At 41.5% G+C, this 18711-nt stretch overlaps 2 protein-coding genes across 4 annotated transcripts; both read left to right on the top strand.

Annotated features, from left to right (window-relative positions):
• The first annotated feature begins 302 nt into the window (after positions 1-302).
• LOC104909039 (hypothetical protein) lies at positions 303-4978 on the top strand. The gene is made up of 10 exons (XM_010698221.4): positions 303-1143; positions 1246-1340; positions 1763-1830; positions 1916-1959; positions 2115-2192; positions 2278-2431; positions 3813-3965; positions 4056-4166; positions 4289-4354; positions 4438-4978. The coding sequence occupies exons 1-10, from the start codon at positions 800-802 to the stop codon at positions 4534-4536; spliced, it is 1212 nt and encodes a 403-aa protein (XP_010696523.1). The 5' UTR covers positions 303-799; the 3' UTR covers positions 4537-4978.
• Positions 4979-5126: 148 nt separating this feature from the next.
• Positions 5127-16604, top strand: LOC104909040 (uncharacterized). Of its 3 annotated transcripts, none has more exons than XM_057391027.1 (3): positions 5127-15764; positions 15860-16211; positions 16286-16604. In XM_057391027.1, the coding sequence occupies exon 1, from the start codon at positions 13723-13725 to the stop codon at positions 15505-15507; it is 1785 nt and encodes a 594-aa protein (XP_057247010.1). In that variant the 5' UTR covers positions 5127-13722; the 3' UTR covers positions 15508-15764; positions 15860-16211; positions 16286-16604. The 3 variants fall into 3 exon arrangements, with proteins under 3 accessions (XP_057247010.1, XP_057247012.1, XP_057247011.1); XM_057391029.1 differs by having other exon boundaries at positions 5127-15757; XM_057391028.1 differs by having other exon boundaries at positions 5127-13610; positions 13722-16211.
• Positions 16605-18711: the final 2107 nt, after the last annotated feature.

Consider the following 18711-nt stretch of genomic DNA (forward strand, 5'->3'; position numbering starts at 1 on the left):
AGTTTAGACAACCTCTTGTAACATCCTTGCTACAACAATAGTATAATATTAAGAATACTTTCAATTATCTTCTTTATATTTCTTACTTATAAAAACTAACTCCCAAAAATACGGAGTATTACACTGAATGACCATCCCATCTCATCTACAAGTACAACAATCATCCTAACCATTAGAGGTGCTTTCATGTACTACTCTTTTTAAAACTAAGAGGGCCAAGGGGTGCTTCTTAACTAACTTTTGGTGGCTTTTTCATCCGCTATTGACTTTTGACTTTTACACTTATTTTGCATTTGACAACCAACATTAACAATCGATTTAACCAAACAATTTTTATAAACAATCTATATTCAAACAACCAATATAAAGAAACCAATTAAAATAGCCGGCTTAAAAAACAGCCAATTGCCAATCGCCAACCGCCAACTGCCAACAACCAATTACCAAAGCATCAAAATTAGAATAAATACCAAAGATTGCAAAAAAAAAAAAAAACCGACGACTGTAAAGACGTGGAAGCCATTAATAACTGTCGTAAACTGAACACTAAAATATCCAAAAAATTTCCCCCAAAATTTAGCTCTACCTTGGCCACGTCGGAAAATCCAGCGCTCATTTTAACCTTTTTCCCCCCTTTACGCACTCTTCTTTACTTCAATCTTCCTCTATAAACTAAAAATCCCCCCAATTTTTTCTGCTTTCCTTTCTCTCTCCTCTGCACACAACAGAGAAAAAAAAAACCTCCCAATTCCAAAAATTTGATTCGATTTCTTCCATTTCTAGGGTTTCTAGATCGTATATGTCAACAATGAATCGAAACGCTTTGCCTCCTTCTCTCGTCGCCAATCTTCAGCAAGTTTTATCATCCAGAAAAAATGTCGAAAAACAACAACCACCTTCCGAGTCCAACAACGAGTTGACTCAGTCCACTGAACAACTTCATCAACAACAAGAAATACAAGAAAAACAAGAAGAAGAATCTCCTTCTTCTGCTGATATTGAGTCTATTTCGGAGGAAACGAGCTCGAAACCGGTTATTTTGGTCACTAATGGCGATGGAATTGAGTCCTCTGGTCTAATATGTCTTGTGGATGCTCTTGTTCGTGAAGGTCGTTTCGACGTTTACGTTTGTGCGCCGCAATTGTTAGTATAATTTGTATTTTTTTCTTTGAATTTTTTTTGTTAATTTTGGCGATTTTGAGTGATTTTTGATTTACTGAGAATGATGAAGTGGTTGTTTTGCAGTGATAAATCTGCATCTGGACATTCGTTGACAGTTCGTGAGACAGTTGAGGTGACTTCTGCTGAAATCAGTGGTGCCACTGCTTTCGAAGTTTCTGGTAATCTCTTGTGATTTTTTATAATCATTTGATTATTTGCCGAAATTTTGAGTTAAGTATGATTTAGTTTTTTATCATCTATTTTCTGTCAGATGTGATTTAAGCAATATCATGTTACAAGGTATTTTGTTAGGAATTCAGGATTACGTTATCTTCTGGATATTTGGCGTGAATTTGATTAATTAGACGTCTGATTTTTTATTACAATATGGAGTTGAGAAATTTACCTACTGTTAATATGCAAATGAACTTTCTTGTTTCATCCTTTCTTCATTGTCGGTGATGATATGAGATTTTTGACATGATAATTTTGTGGATGATTTGGCATAATATTATTGGCTTGTATTTCGTTTTTCGGAATTAATTTCGTGTTGTCGGGCTCAGTATTTATAGCCTGATTGTCATGTTTACATTTTGATCAGGTACACCTGCAGATTGTGTGTCATTAGCTTTATCTCAGGCATTATTTTCTTGGTCAAAGCCTTTATTGGTATGTTTTCTTAGTTGGTGCATTTTTGAGTTGATAATGGAATTTCTTGTCATCTTATGTTAACATTGTCATAATGAAATTTTAGGTACTAAGTGGAATTAATAGGGGATCAAGCTGTGGTCAAAACATGTGAGTGTTTGGTGGTTTTTATTATCCAACATTTTCTTATGATTTTCCCTTGGTTACCTGTTGCAGTGTACGTTCAGTTTTTTACATCCTTCCCTGCCTTTTCCGCCTTATGTTCCATATGTTCTCATCAAGTGTTCTTCTTTGTGAATGAATAGGGTGTATTCGGGGGCTATTGCTGGAGCCAGAGAGGCATTGATACATGATGTGCCGTCACTTTGTATATCAGTGGACTGGTAATTAACTAATTATCTTTCTTATTCAGTTTCTGTTATTTGGTTGTCTTCTTTCTTCATACAGTCAATATCAATTGTGATGTAGGAAAAACAATGTAAATTCTGAGAATGATTTCAAGGATGCAGTTGAAATTTGCTTGCCGTTGATAAATGCAACAATTAGAGACATTGAGAATGAAAGGTTCCCAAAAGGCTGCTTTCTTAATGTAGAGATTCCAAGTTCTCCTTCCACTAACAAGGTTTGTTGGTGTTGCTGTTCCTAGGGCACTCTTCTGTTTCCATTTCAGCTTCTTATCATTGTCTAATTTAGATATGATATTTGTTGCATGCGTTGATGAAAATTTACTGTTCTTTTGTCTTATTGTAATCTTGGTTGAACTCTTTTTTCCCCGCTTCTAATTTGGACTGATGACGTACAATTAAATTCTCGATGTAGGCGCTAGATAGTGGGTTCTATTTTTTTAAAGATAATTTTGGCTTCAGAATTGCATAATTTCAATCTGATCTGATGTAACTGGGAGTTTCATTGTATCTTTGTTCAAGACATGCTAGGTGTGAATATAGGCAGTAAAGTAACTGTGGATGATAGTACTTATCTTTTCTTAAGTCAGAAATTAATACTTAGTCACAAATACCTGTAGTACATAGTATAGACTATAGAATATGAAGTCAGGGAAATATCCTCTTGAGAAATACATCTTTTACGGACAAACTTTTGATAGTTCCTTTTCTATAATTTTTATCAGCTTAGATATTCGTGGATGTTTAGGTAAAAATGTCAACTTCAGAATGCTTCTAGGATGGAGGAATCCTATTTTGGTTTAGGGAGTTTTTTTTTTTATTAGTTTTGGCTATTTTTTGTGGGTTTTGCTCACATTCTTCCTTCCAGTGCAGAGCAAGGTGCAACAATCTAATCATGAATTTTAGTTTCTATTCAAAAAAAAAAAAAAAATCCTTAAAGGCAATTTATACTTTGCCATTTCTGCCTTCAAGAACAATCATTACTAGCATCACTTGTATTATTTTAAGATTTATGAGTTTTTCTTGATCTGTATTTAGTGGCTGGAAAATAGTTTCTACATGCTACACATATGACATATCATATTGAATTTTTGGATGTGGGCTGAAGGCCCTTTCTTTGTGAAAAATCTAAAGCTATCCACACTTGAAATATATGTTGGAGCAAGGAAATTCTTGTCTCCCTTTTTACGACTCTCTTCTTGTGTTCTAACCATATTGACAAGTCACATATATTAAATGTTGATTATATTAGGCTGTTGTGATGGCAAATTCAAGAGGGGTTAGACACATTCCCGACGGAGGAGGAGGGGGGGGGGACAGCAAGTGAGCAAGGGACAGAATAAACATATATACCTGACTCTATTTTGAGAAAGTTGGCACAGTTTGTCTTTTGATGTTATTCCAGCACCTAATATCAAAATGCTTGACTTTGTCCAGAAAAATTTGTGTGGACCCGCAGTTCAAACTTCAAACACTGGTTTGAGTTTAGTGTTTATCCCGTCTTTTTTTGTTGTTGGCTGTGCTCATATGATCTATTTAAGAAAAGATCTTGCTATGCTTGGCAACTTTATTGGTTAGTATGTTTGCTGTACTTGTCAGGGTTTCAGATTGACAAGGCAGAGCTTATGGAGATCTAGTCCTTCTTGGCGAGCCATTTCTTCATACAAGCACCCGTCTGCTATGAATTTTATGGCCACTCAGCAAAGCCTTGGTATCCAGCTTGCTCAGCTGGGACGAGATGCCTCAGCAGCTGTGAGTACTTTTTTAATTTCTTCTGAGTTTTTGCTTTACGAGTTATTGCTGTTTATATGTGAATTCTCAATTACAATGTGTTGTTTTTAGGGTGCAGCACGCCGGTTGAATACAAATAGAAAGAATGTAGAGGTTGAATCTGTTGGTGTTGCAGCGAAACCAAACTCCCAACAAACAATTAGAAAACATTACCGCCTTGAGGTATGTATATGGCAATTATTTACAGCCTTCTTCAGCAGAAGTTTCCCCATCATTCTGTTCTTCTTGTTCTTTTTTTTGCATCTTACATATGGCAGTCAAGACATTCTTTGCCTATTCTGCAGTTCTTGGATGAGGCGAAAGAAGATGGTGATGATGATCTAGATTTTAAGGCAGTACAAAATGGATTTGTGAGTTCTAATCTTCTTAGTCAATAATTTAACATACTGCCTACCTGTGATTCTTTGTTGATCATGTGCATTTGGGATGTCAGGTTGCTGTGACTCCTCTGGCTTTGTCCTCAGACCTTCAGGCAGAGATTCATTCATCTGTGTCAAATTGGCTCTCATCAGCCCTCACAGGTGAACGATAATGTTTCCCATAACCAATATCAGGGTGATTCTTTTTTTTATTCAAAGACAGAACAGTCAACATACTTTTGGGCCGGTTTGTTTACCTCCTTTGATTGAAGGAAGCACATATATTATTTGTTCATGTGCTGACTTAGATAGATCGGTGTGAGTGATTGCTTTCTTGTTACACTTTTTTTTTTGTTAATTGCTTAATTTTGAAAAAGATTTTCAGTCATGCTCAAATTTCAGCCATCTGAATTCTTTGTTGTACAGCGATCATTGGACCTTTCTCCATTTAGTTTAAGAGCTATAAAAACAATTCAATTCTTAGCTTGTTTGTGTATTTTGGTTGTAACAAAACACCAGACATATGTTTGTGAATACCTTGATTTGTGGGGTTTGTAACAATGATAACTCCTTTTAGTTTTGCGAAGCTTAACCTGGCATACACAAATTTGAGTACTCTTTTTTTATATGTACTTTTGTATTTTGTATCTTTGAAACAAACGTGTCTACAATTTAGACAAATTGAGATACACAATTTTGTGGTGGTTTACACGAGTAACGAAGTGAGGATAACAATGAAGTAGTTATAAAGTACTTCATAGGTCTCCAACAGGACAAGGAACAAAAGTATGTGCCTGTAATTTCCTCATTGTTTCTGAAGGAATCGAGTTCTTTGGCCTCATAAGCTTTCACGTTTTCCCCTTTGAGCATTCTTCTCAAAGCTAGTGCCTTGTGAGAACACTCATGACTTGTCACCGTTGCCTTTTTGTTATCGTCTTCCACAAAATTTTGTCCATGACGACATAAAGAATCTGCGCATTCTTGCAATCTAAGTATATGAAATCTTGTAACAGCTGATGTGGGACGGAAGAAATTTCAACATTCATTCCTTAAGGAGTTATTTTAATAATCTCGTGTTGGAGCAATCCAGATTATATGGGGGCTGATCAAGTTCCATGACGGTCCTCATAGACCGATAAGAATCGTCATGGTCAACGCATTAACCAAAGAACCGTTGATTTTGTCATATCTGTTTCATGAGGATACCTTAACGGTACTCCTCCCTGGGCCACTCTCATATGGGTCTGGGCTTGATCCAGTTACTATCTAAATGCGCCTACGAGCCTAAAGATAAGTATTAAAGGAGGATAGAATTGTATTCAACCAATAGGAGCGTAATCCCACTATAACAAGGACTCTTGCCAGCTCTTATAAATACCCTGTTGATCTGAGTCATAAGGTACGTTCACAATCATTAATATACTCCACTTGAGAGCTACTGGTTTACCCAATTGCTGACTTAGGCATCGAAGGGGTGTTCCTCGGATCAATCCTCGAGGAAAGTTTACGTGTTCTATTTTGCAGGACATCAAACACGCTTATATTCGCAGAGGATACCGGTTCACACCTTACCACTTATTTCATACCGGAACAATTGGCGCTAGAAGGAGGGGTGAACTATACCTTTAAGTCTCAAGCCACAATTTTGCCAGCATAACTACTCTCATGGATCCTAATCAGGATTTGGGATGCTGGAAACTGATGAGAACAATGTCCCACTAGGGAAAGCACCACCAGGTTTTGCAACTCCGTAACCGGTGGTAGGATCGTCTAAGCCACCCACAGACAAGGGGAAGAAAATCACTGAGACCCCTCAGTCGGGTATCTTTGAGGCGCTCCAGCACATGTTCACTCCAGAACAACTCAAGGGTGCAGCGAATGTTTTCTAGGCCATGGCCAGCCAGACACTATCGACCGGTCAAGCAGGTAGTGTCCTCTGAGTAGAACCCATAGTCCAGTGAGAAAGATGTGCTCACTGGCAACGGGTCGCTAGGGAGACCAAGGCAGGATTGACCAGGATCAGGTAGCAAAATCGAAGACCTCCACTGAGCAGGTGGGGGGAGAGAACAAAGAAGAGGCTCAAGAGACCAAGATCCAACAGTCAACTCAGCTAGAAGGGAAAGAGAATATCGATGAAGGACGCCGCTATCCCAAGAAAATCTCCCTTTTCTACTGCCATCCTCCAGGAGCTCATGGAGAAAATCAAAATGCCGACATGCAAGTATGACGATAAGACTGATCCGGAGGATCATATCTCGGCGTATGAGGGCCACATGCTACTGTACACTGACACCTACTCGGTATGGTGTAAGGTGTTTCCCTCTACGTTGACTAGACTTGGGCAGACATGGTTTAAGAGCATACCACCGGCAACTGTCTTCGAAGTCCGCCAACTTACTTCCATGTTCGTTACGCATTTCGTCAGTAATAAACGCAGGGAGAAAACTACCGGCGAACGAGCTGATGTCCATCAAGCAAGGAGACTCAGAGAGCTTGAGGGACTACGTGGGGCACTTCAATGTAGAAATCGTCACCATCCCTAGTATGCAGCAAGAGGTAGCCACTAGGGGAAAAAAAGGAAGGGCTGCGCATTTCTTAAAAGCGCAGCCCTACTAAGTGAAGGGCTGCGTTTTTTGGGGCACGCGCAACCCTTCATGGGCTTTTTTTTTATTTTGAAAAAAGCGCATTGGGCTTAAAAGACAAAGTGACTAGGGTTTACTCCCACCCTCCCTCATTCTCTCAGTCTCTCGCGCGCTCATTCTCTCAACCCTCACAAAATCTCGTTCTCTCTCTCCTCTCTCACAACGGCGTCTCTCATTCTCTCAACCCTCACAAAATCTCATTCTCTCTCTCCTCTCTCACAACGGCGTCTCTCATTCTCTCAACCCTCCCTCGTCTCTCAATCTCTCTCGTCTCCTCATTCATCAAAAGTGACCATATTCCGGTGAGCACGAAGTCGAAGTCTCTCGTCTCAATCTGCCGAAGTCGAAGTCTCTCATCTCAATCTGCTGAAGTCGAAGTCGCCTCGTCTCTCAATCTGCCGAAGTCGAAGTCGATGTCAATCTGTCGAAGTCGAAGTCGATGTCTCTCTCTCGTCTCAATCTGCCGAAGTCGAAGTTGATGTCTCTCTCCGACGAGTTTGGCGGTGGTCTTGTTAGAGATTTCAACCTCAGATCTATAATTTTAGGTTTTTTTTTTCATTTTTGTTTATTTTTTATCATTTTTTTGTTTATTTTCAGATTAATTTATTTTTTTAGGGTTATTTTTTTTTTCATTTTTGTTAATGTTCAGATTATTTCATTTTCAGATCTATAATTTTAGGGTTATTTTTTTCATTTTTTGTTCATTTTTGTTAATTTTTGTTAATTTATGTTTTTATTTTCGTTCCTTTTTTTTTTTTCTATTGTTCGTTTTTTTTCATTTCAACACTAAGATTTCTGGAATAATTATTGTTTTGTTATATCTGTTATTTAATTTCAGTTGTATATTATTACATTATTTTGGTTGTTTAATGATATTCATCACGCCTTTGGTTGTTGCTGTTTTATCAGATTATATATTATTTCAATTTTTTTTTTAGTCTAAAAGGGCTGCGCTTTTTACTTAAAAACGCAGCCCTTTACTTGTCGAAGGGCTGCATTTTTAGGTAAAAAGCGCAGCCCTTCACTTGTAGAAGGGCTGCGCTTTTTAGTAAAAAGCGCAGCCCTTTGTTGTGAAGGACTGCGTTTTACAAGCGCAACCCTACTTGAAAAGTGAAGGGCTGCTATTGAAAGGGCTGCTGTCAAAAAGCGCAGCTCTACAGGCCATTTTCAGCGCAACCCTTCTTCATTTTTCCACTAGTGAGCGGTCTTAGCCCTGATGACATCTTTAAAAGAAGGGACTGCCTTCAGAAGCTACCTGGGACACAAAAAGCTGACAAGCCTGACAGAAGTCTTGGGGAAGGCAAATGACTTCATCCGTGGAGAAGAGTTCGACAAGGCGGCAACTGCTAAAAGGCCGGAAGGAGATGGAAAGGAGAAGAAGGACAAGTACCGGAAGGATAAGAAGCCGGACATTCCCGGCAGGTGAGAGGAAAATAATTCGGTAAAGAAGGGTCAGGAAGAGCGATCTGACCAATACCGCAATTACACACCTCTGACCATGTCAGGGTAGAGATCTACGAACTCCACAAGAAAGACGATAAGTGGCAACGGCCTCGAAAGATGTACTATAAGGACCCGGATAAATCGAAGTGGTGCGAGTTCCATAGGGATTACAGTCATGTCACAGATGACTATAAAGACCTGAAAGATGGGATAGAAGACTTGGTGCGAAGAGGCTACTTACGCAGTACCAAGCAAGAATTGACCGGAAATCCTTGTCGTGAGAAGACGAAAACGGCAACAGGAAGTCTGTGAAAGACCGGATTACTGAAATTCACGTCATCTCAGGAGGTCCGGTGCATGGGGGAAGTATACATGGTGCTAAAGCTAGCCTGAAGGAGGTTAGGCACCAAGTGAATTATCACAACACCGGAGAGTGGTCGGCACCCCCAAACACGCCGTCCGTGGCCTTCACGTTAGAGGACGCTAAGGGAATCATCTATCCTCACGATGATCCCTTGGTAGTATATCCGCAAATATCAACAGCGATGGTCCATCGCATACTGGTAAATGGCGGCAGCTCAGCTAACAACTTGTATAAAGGCACATTTGAAAAAATAGGCCTCGAAGTGTCATGTCTAAAGCTGGTCTCGTATCCCGTGATCGAACTTACAGGGGCATCTGTTGTCCTAGAAGGAACCATCAAGTTACCAGTAAAGATAGGTGAAGGATCCCAATCCAGGGATATGATGGTCGAATTTCTCGTCATCGAAGTCCCGGTTGCCTATAACGCCATCATTGGGTGACTTCTAATCCATGATGCGCAGGCGGTAATGTCCACCTATCATTTGACAATGATTTACACGTCAAACATAGGGAAGCCGGAAAAGATCAAGGGGAATCAAGAGTCAGCCAGGGCATGTTACCTGACGGCCCTCAAGAATTCCGATCACAAGCGGCCGGGAGAGACGCCGCCATTAGAGAGAAAAAGGCGTCGGATAGAGAATAAGGATAAACGAGACCTGTCAATGGAAAACTTTTAGGGAAGGCCGGCAGACCTACCGAGACCTAGCCCGGAAGGCGAGACAAAGGAAATTAGCCTAGAGTTGCACAGGCCGGAAAGAACGATGAAGATTGGGGCAGACTTGGCAGCTGACATCAAGATTCACCTGATAAGCCTCTTGTGAGACCACGCCAATGTCTTTGCTTTTTCCGCAGACGAAATGCTGGGAATTGACTCAGCATTTATGGTCCACCAGTTTTACGTCAATTAGGACGTAAGACCGGTAAAACAAAAGAGGAGGAACTTCTCCTCAGAGAAGAACGCATCCATCAAGAAAGAGGTCGATAAACTGCTGGCGGCAGATTTCATCGAACCCTGTGACTATCCGGAGTGGTTAGTCAATGTGGTAATGGTCAAGAAGGCCAACGGGTCATGGCGGATGTATGTAGACTTCACTAACCTCAACAAGGCTTTCCCCAAGCACTGCTACCCATTGCCTAGGACTGGCCAGTTGGTAGACTCCACAAGCGGCCACGCTGTGCTGAGCTTCATGGATGCCTTTTCTGGGCATCATCAAATCAGCCTGCTAGAATCTGACAGAAGCAAAGCGGCCTTCATCACCGATGCAGCGGTATACGCTTACAAAGGCATGTCGTTCGGTCTCAAGAATGCCGGTGCTACCTATCAAAAGCTAGTAGACAAGATCTTTGAGCATCAGAAAGGCGGAATGTGGAGGTGTACGTCGATGACAGTATCGTAAAACGCATCACGGAAGAAACTCATTTCATCGATGTAGGGGTGACATTTGCAACCCTCCGCAAGCATCAAATGAAGCTGAACGCTAAAAAGTGCGTATTTGGGGTGAGGTCCGGCAAGTTTCTAGGCTTCATGGTAAGCGAGAGGGGAATATATGCCAACCCCGAAAAGATCAGGGCCATCAGCGAGCTACCTGAGCCAAAGAGCATTCGAGACATCCAAAAGCTGACAGATAGTATGACGGCCCTAACCAGATTTGTCTCCAAATCGACAGAAAAAGCCCTACCATTCTTCAAAGTCCTTAGAGGAAATAAGAAGTTCGAATGGGGGGATAAGCAAAAGCAAGCCTTCGAACAAGTCAAGGAGCACTTCAAGAGGCTGCCAACGATATCTTGGCCGGAACTTGGGGACAAACTGCAGCTGTACGTCTCGGTATCTGAGAAGACGGTAGTTGCGATGTTGCTGGTTGAGAAGCAGGGGAAGCAAAGCCCCATATACTTCATAAGTCATGTCTTGGCGGGAGCAGAACAAAGGTATGCACTGCTGGAGAAGATGGCATATGCCGTGCTCATAGCGGCAAGAAAGCTGAGACCATACTTCGACTGCCATACCATTAAAGTTCTCACCAACCAGCCTTTAGAAAAAGCACTCCATACGCTCGATACAACTGGAAGACTGCTCAAGTGGGAAATAGAGCAGTAAGAGTTTGACATTGAGTACCGGCCTCGCACGGCTATTAAGGCCCAAGCATTGGCAGACTTCATTGTCGAGACAACATACGCGGATGCAACTGATCTTGCCGGTATCTGGCAAATAGCTGTTGATGGTTCAGCCGCACAAGCAGGAGCAGGGGCCGACATAGTAATGACGTCCCCAGAAGGGGAGATTTTTTAGTATGTCGTACGTCTTGGTTTCAAGGCTTCCAATAACGAGGCAAAATATGAAGTAGCCCTGGCCGGAAAAAGCCTGAGCATTGCAACGGGGGACAAGAAGATTCTGATGATGACCGACTCCCAACTGGTATCAAGCCAAATAGAGGGCACCTACGAAGCTCGAGAGTCCGTCATGTAAAAGACCTGTGTAAGGTCAAAAGCATGACGGTCGGATTGGAGAGCTTCGAAGTGAAGTTGGTACCACGGACAGAGAACATGGCGGCCGACGCCCTGTCCAAACTAGCTAGCTCAAGTACCAGTGACATGAAGGGAGTGTCATGGTCGAGACACTGTCAGAGATAAGTGTTGACACGTCCCTATCTGTAGTTAACACCGTCAGTCAGGGAATCGAATGGTATGATGATATAATGGCCTACAAACTGACTAACACTCTACCAGAGGACAAGATGGCGGCCAAGAAGATCCGAAGGGACTCACCATGGTACTGCATCTTCCAACGCTAGTTGTACAAGAAAGGTTTCTCACTGCCACTCCTAAGGTGCATAACGGCCCACGAGGCCACGAAAGTCATTGAAGAAATACACGAGGGAGTGTGTCGAAACCATATCGGCGGGAAAACGTTGGCCTTAAAGGCACTCCGAGAAGGATTCTACTGGCCTACCATGCTCGCAGACGTACAAGCCTACGTAATAAAGTGCGACGAGTGCCAAAGAGTTGACTCGGTGATCAACCAACCGACAAATGATTTGCAGCCAATTCTTAACACAATCCCTTTTTCTCAGTGGGGGATGAACATTATAGGGCCATTTGCACCGGCATCAGGGGGGAAGTTCCTCATTGTGGGTATTGATTACTTCACAAAATGGATTGACGCAGAACCGACCGCAAAGATAACGGCCAACCAAGTGAAGAAATTCATCTGGCAGAACATCATCATGAGATTCGGGATCCCTATGGGAATTGTCATGGATCATGGCATCTAGTTTGATTGCGGCCCTATCAAAAGCTTCATGAGTCTCTACGGCATCAAGTTCGCATACTCGTTAATATGCCACCCTCAGAGTAACGGTCAGGTCGTCAAGCAGACGCCGCCAATAAGTAGATCTTCAACGCACTAAAGAAAAGACAAGATGATCTGAAGGGTGCATGGGCAGACATGGTTCCAGCAGTACTATGGTCTAACAGGACCACTGAAAAGGAAGCTACCGGCGAGACGCCCTTGAGCCAGGCCTTTGGGGCAGAAGCGGTGTTACCGGTCGAAGTAAGTTTGCCCAACTAGCGGATCCTGAACTATGACCCAGAGCTGAAAGACAAGCTGCACAAGAAAGATTTGGACCTCCTGCTAGAGGTCAGGCTCGCTGTAGAGCTAAGGTCGGCAGCATATAAAGATCGGATCAGCAGGGCCTATAAGAAGCAAGTGCGAAGCCGGCCAATAAAAGCAGGAGACCTGGTACTCAGACGTACAACGACTACTGGTAAGGCACATACCGACGGAAAGCTCACAACCAATTGGGAGGGACCCTAGCTAGTAAAGGAAGAAATCGTCCCAGGAGCATACCGGTTAGAGGACATGTCCGGCAAGCTGTTGAAAAATAGCTGGAATGCCAGCGTCCTAAAGAAATACTATGTCTAAGTATTTAGCGATATTGATTAGTTAGCCATAAGGGGCATTGTAGCCAGTAGTTGCATTTTCAATTCCTATTATAGGCAACAATAATTCCGGATAAGCCGGGAAGAGCCGTTTTATTTAATAAAATGAGCATCTTCTATAATCTTTATTTAACAAGTTCTATAACGGTCAACGACCTACGCGGATCTACCGTTAAACAGCAACTTCATCTGAACGAAGGCCTTGGTGGTCCATGACCAATTACGCAAGTCCATTCACGGTCAATGACCAATTAGGATCTGCCGTCAGGAGCGACCCTAAAACAACGAATAATTACCGGTCAATGACCTTATTGGATCTGCTGGATTAATTCGATGAGCGATACATTCTTAACCGGTCAATGACCTTTGTTGTCTCAGGCAGAGGTCTTTACCGGATTGCGCTGCCTCTCATAGTCGAACGGATAAGAATTATCATATATAAAACATAGGGAAATTCTATATGGTGACCTTGTATTATTTTAAATTCTATTTGGTAGCCAAAAATAAACTTCTTTACATATCGTGACCTATAATTAGCTTGCAGTTAGGAAACGTGACATTACAAACTAAACAAACGTTAGTTGACTTAAAATTTTGATTTTAAAGTTTGACTTCTCTCTTTGCCATGTTTTTCTTCTGAACCAAAAACAACTTTATCCCTGTTCAATTGCGATTCAGGCGTAAAAATTTTCCTCACTTGCGAATTTGGGGCATTTTTTGAGCGAGCTTCGAATGCGATTCAACCCTAAACCCTAATTTTTTAAGCGAGCTTCGAATGAAAGAGTGCAATTGAGGAGTAAGGTTGCAAAAAAGGTTCGATTTTTGGCATCTCCTGGGTTTGTAAAGGTTCGATTATTGTCCAGGTATGTCGATTTTTTTCTGAATTTCGTTGGTTTTTTTGTTCTTCTCTTCATTTTGTAGTTGTTGATACTATGTTTATGTGTTTTTCTTGCATGTATATTTTGCTCTTGAAGAATGTCTGAAGCTGTGGTTTTGAAATTTCAATATAAAGGTTTTGATGTTGATTTGGTTGTAAGTGATATTGATACTGTCAATTTAATTGACTTAGTTATAGAGTACGAAGATAAGGCCCGGGAAAACAAAATTCAAGTATCAAAGAACCCTTTCTTTAATTATGTGTTTAAGATGAAACACATTGAATTACAAACTGACAGTGACTTAATGAAAATGTTTGCTAACTTACCTGGGTCTAAGTTAATCTACATTTGGGTTGGGGAACTTAGTGAACCATCTGAACTCATGAAGGCTGTGAAAAGCTTAAGGTCTGGGAAGAAAGTTGTGGAGAGTAATGATGGGTTGTCACAACCTAATGCACCCTCTTTGAAACCAACTGCCACTAACACACCTAGGAGGAGCCAAAGGCATAGTGAAGTTCAGATATGTTCTGCTACTGAATTTCTTGACACAATTAATTCCTCTATCCCTTATTCACCAAATGACAATCCAGTTAACCTAGCAATAGAGGAAACATGGATTGATGTAATAAATGAAGGTGTACCCACCAGTCCAGTGAGAGGTAGGGGAAGAGGTAGGGGGAGAGCTAGCCTTAAGGGAAGAGGTACAGGAAAGGGAAGAGGAAGGGGGAGGGCTCATGTAACTAGGGAAGAAAATGAACCTGTGAAACACATTCCATTGTTACATAGTCCTAGTACTAGCCCTAGCCATAAAACAATAGTGACTACTATTAGTACTACTGTGAATGACATGAATCTAGTTATGTTACAACCTAATACTGCTTCTGGTACAACTGAGGGTTCATCAAAGGCATCTAAAACTACATCTGCTGGAGCAAAAAAAATCCCTAAAACCACTGCACCTAGAAAAGGGTTGAATGTGAGGCCTACTAGTGGGAACAGTAGCAGCCATGGAACTGATCTTAACAATGCTGCAATTAGTTTGCATACAGATCAAGGGGGGCATAACTTGGATGATGATGAAATGTACTCACCTACTGGAAATGGGACTGACACTGATGAGAGTTTGGTCTCTGAGGATGGCTTATCTGATGATGATGGTTTGGAAAACATTCATGATGAGTATGACCCATATGAGGGCCATGATTTTGAAGATGATGATGATGATGATGATGTCAAGATTGATGGAAAACATGAATCCAACTACTTGAAGAGGCTATACCATAATGGTGAGGTATATGGTGATGATGAGTTTGGAAAGATAGTGCTTAGGCCTTGGATGTTATTTCTAGACAAGCATCATTTGAGAAGTGTGGTGAGAGAACACTGCATTCAATGTAGGTTCTCTGTGGTTGTTAACAAAGCTAGTAACACTAGGTTTACTGCAATATGTTCTGGCCAGGGTTGTATGTGGAGATTACATGCTTCAAGGCTACCAGATGGCACAACTTGGGTCATCAAACCCATCCAAAACTCAGAACACACTTGTCTGGGGTTAGAAGTGAGCAACCAAATGGTAACCTGCAAGTGGGCAAAAGAGAAGCTACTGGATGATATCAGAGCAAATAATGACATTAGTGCAAAGTCTCTGAATGAGTTGTTATGGCAGAGATATGGAATCCAAATGAAACAGAGCACTATTTACAAGATGAGGGCAGAAGCATTGATAGAAAGACATGGGGGGCATGATGTTTCTTATAGTTTATTGCCTAGATATTGTGAAATTGTCAAAAAAACAAACCCTGAGTCTATTGCAATTTGTGCATGGACACCCCCGATCATCCAGAAAGACCATTGTCTTTCTCTTCTATATTCATTGCTCTGAAAGGACCTCTGAAGGGGTTACTTGCTGGATGCAGAAGTTTGATAGGTGTGGATGGTGCACACCTTAAGGGTAACTATGGGGGCATTCTTTTTTCTGCAATAGCCCTTGATGGCAATAATGAAATTTTCCCCTTTGCTTGGGCTATTGTACCTGGTGAGGATGGTGAAAGTTGGGCATTCTTTGTGTGGCATTTAAAGAATGCATTGAAGGATAGTGGTAGAGGTGACAACTGGTGCATTATATCTGATAGGTAAAAGGTACATATTTTGTGATTATTGTCTTTGCTTCTCTTAATTATTGTATTGTATTATAACTGATGCAGAAGTTTGATGCTTTTTCTTTTCTTCACAAGGGAATTGACATGGCATTGACTGAGCATTGGCCAAAAGTTGGGAGAAGGTATTGCTGTAAACACTTAAGTAAAAACTGGAAGAGGGTCTTTGGAGGTCCTCTACTGTTCAGTTTATTTTGGAAGGCTTGTGGAGCCACATCTAAGTTCACTTTTAAGAAGGCAATGGAAGCTTTGGACAAAGTAAATCCTAACACAAGAGTATGGCTTTCAAAGTTAGGAGATCAAAGTAGGTGGACAAAGTGGCAATTCAACCCTGATATTAAAAGTGATGTTAATAAGACAAACTTCGTGGAAAGCTTTAATGCTACACTTGGCATAGATAGATGCAGGCCTGTGTTGACACTTCTAGAAGGTATGATTGGTGTTTTTTTTTTTTTATTTCAAGTTAATAGGCCTGTGTTGACTTGTTCTTTTTCTTATTTGCAGGTATAAGAAGAGTAACAATGGTCAGGCTAGCATCCAGAAGGCAGATTTGTGAGGGCTGGGAAAACACTGACATATGTCCCAATATTGTCAAGAGGGTACAAACCTTATGCCAAGATTCAAGGACTTGCAAAGCTTATTTCTCTGGTCAAGGAGAATTTGAAGTACATGATGGGAGGTCAGTTCTGCCAGTGAGCTTGATTAACAGAACTTGTGCTTGTAATTTGTGGCAAATAAGTGGAATACCATGTAAATATGGTATGAGGGCCATTTTACATGCCAAAGAGGATCCTCACAAGTATGTAAGCAGTTGTATAGTGTGGAGGTGTAAAGAGAGCCTACTCATCCAATATAAAGTCAATACCTGACCCTGAACAGTGGCCAGAGCCTGAGACTGTGCTACCTAGAGATTGCACCCCAGTGATGAAAAGAGGGCAGGAAGACCATGCAGAAATAGAGAAGGAGGAGTGAGCAGCAAAAGGGGAAGAGGTCCAAGACCATTAGTGTGGCAACTGTAAAGAGTTTGGGCATAACTCTCTAACTTGTAAGGGGGTGCAACAGCAAAACAAAAGAAGCAACAAGACAATAGAGCAACCACATCTTCACACCCAGTACTTCAAGTCCAACCAAGAAGAAGTGCAAGACTGACCATGTCATAACCTGTTTAGTTTATAAATTTGTTTTAGGGGGGGTGAATTCTAATTAGTAACCATGTTTTATTTTCACAGAAGGTTGTTAGGAATGTAATCCTTTCTTTTTGCACATTATGTGATTTGTGGAAATTGACTTCAACCATGCATAGATATAATGAGATGAATTATTTTGGAGAAATTAAACTTCATTCTTGATTTTGCAAAAGTACAACTGGAAATACATATTACTCCTGCTTACAATACATCACTTCAGCCTAGTAAGTAACTATTCAACATTACAAGAATAACCATAACTATGTACATAAACCAGTCATTTTAACAACCATCTCCATGAATTTGACAAATGAACCTAATTTCCCTTTAACATCAGCTATCCCATCTGCCATCTCCCTAACTGTCATCTCCCTAACTCCATCACCCACAGCAGCAACTTCGTTCTTCATATTTGCATCTGCAACCCAGCCAAATTTTCCACACGCTTTGCACTTATAGTATAGCTTGTTAGGATTAGCAGTAGATCCAGAATTCTTAATCTCAAAATATGCATTAGATTGCAAAGACAGCGTCTCAATTTAACCCACACAAAAGGACCCTCATTAGTAGCACCCAAGCTTGAGAAAGAAGAAGCATTTGAAGACGAAGCCATTGAAGAGAAACAGAATTAAAGGAAGAAAAAAAATGGTGCTTTAGGTTCTATGAGGACCTGTTTATATGGGGAAGGGGCTAATACATTTGGGAGGGAAACTAACAAATTTTTTGGAGGGAATAAGTTACTAAGCTAACCTAACGCATTATACAACGAAAAATATGAAAACTTAACGTTAACATAACGTTTTAGGCTTAGTAATGTCACGAGTTAAAAAGGCAAACTAGTACAGGGTCACGATATGTAAAGAAGTTTATTTTTGGCTACCAAATAGAATTTAAAATAATACAAGGTCACCATATAGAATTTCCAAAAATTTAATATATGGCAAGAAAGGTAGACCATAAATGCAACAATCAAACTTACCACAACCAGATTGTGGGCATGGACTGCATCAACAACGTTCACCTTACCGACCGGCATGTCGTACTTCAGTTGAAGGCCCTTCAGCAGTTGGTACCCCAGATTGCCACCATCCAAGGAACGGTCTAGCAACAATGAATCATCGTTTAAGACGTTGAGTTTGGGCTGAAACATGGACCCCTCCTTGAAGGGCGAGTTAGGCCACCTCTTCTGGAGGACATCGGGCACCTCCACCTCAGAACGTTCAATGAAGCCCTGCTTCCGCGGCTTGGCAAAGGACTGCAGCGCAGGTAGCATGGCCGACAGGGTCAATTACTTGTATATTATTGGCCTCAATGATGAGCTGCCGACCTCAACTACCCAGTCCTTCATCAGAAACTTGGGGTCAGGACCAACCCCCTTCTTGGCCCGCCACAGCAGCGGTTGACTTTACCGTCCCCGTGGTAGGCTCTTTAGCAGGCTTCTTGGGCGGCTTCTCAGGAGTCGCCTCAGCCTTCCGCTTTTGGGGCAGCATGCTCGACCTCCTCTGAACCAGGGGCATCGAGTCCTGGTCATCTTCATCACTCTCGGCACCGCGGCTAGAGCCGTGTCCTTGTCGTCCTCCCTGACACCCATTGTCGAAAGGAATAAAGGTAAAGCGGCGGGCACGCTTAGGAGGCATGTTGCTTAGGGGCTGATTGTTTTTGTCGATGGAGGGCTTCGCGATTTAAATTCTCCCGGCCTGCAAAACGAATGCATATACAGTTAGTAAAGCAGTAAAGAAAGAA

This window comes from Beta vulgaris, chromosome 8, assembly GCF_026745355.1.
Source record: "Beta vulgaris subsp. vulgaris cultivar EL10 chromosome 8, EL10.2, whole genome shotgun sequence".
Lineage (NCBI taxonomy): Eukaryota > Viridiplantae > Streptophyta > Magnoliopsida > Caryophyllales > Amaranthaceae > Beta > Beta vulgaris.

Bases quoted from the DNA above. Each gene is read 5' to 3' on its own strand.
- LOC104909039 (XM_010698221.4), top strand. From the start codon at position 800: ATGTCAACAATGAATCGAAACGCTTTGCCTCCTTCTCTCGTCGCCAAT. The intron at 4,167-4,288 runs GTATGTATATGG...CCTATTCTGCAG, and splicing joins GAAAACATTACCGCCTTGAG to TTCTTGGATGAGGCGAAAGA. The intron at 4,355-4,437 runs GTGAGTTCTAAT...TTGGGATGTCAG, and splicing joins AGGCAGTACAAAATGGATTT to GTTGCTGTGACTCCTCTGGC.
- LOC104909040 (XM_057391027.1), top strand. From the start codon at position 13,723: ATGTCTGAAGCTGTGGTTTTGAAATTTCAATATAAAGGTTTTGATGTT.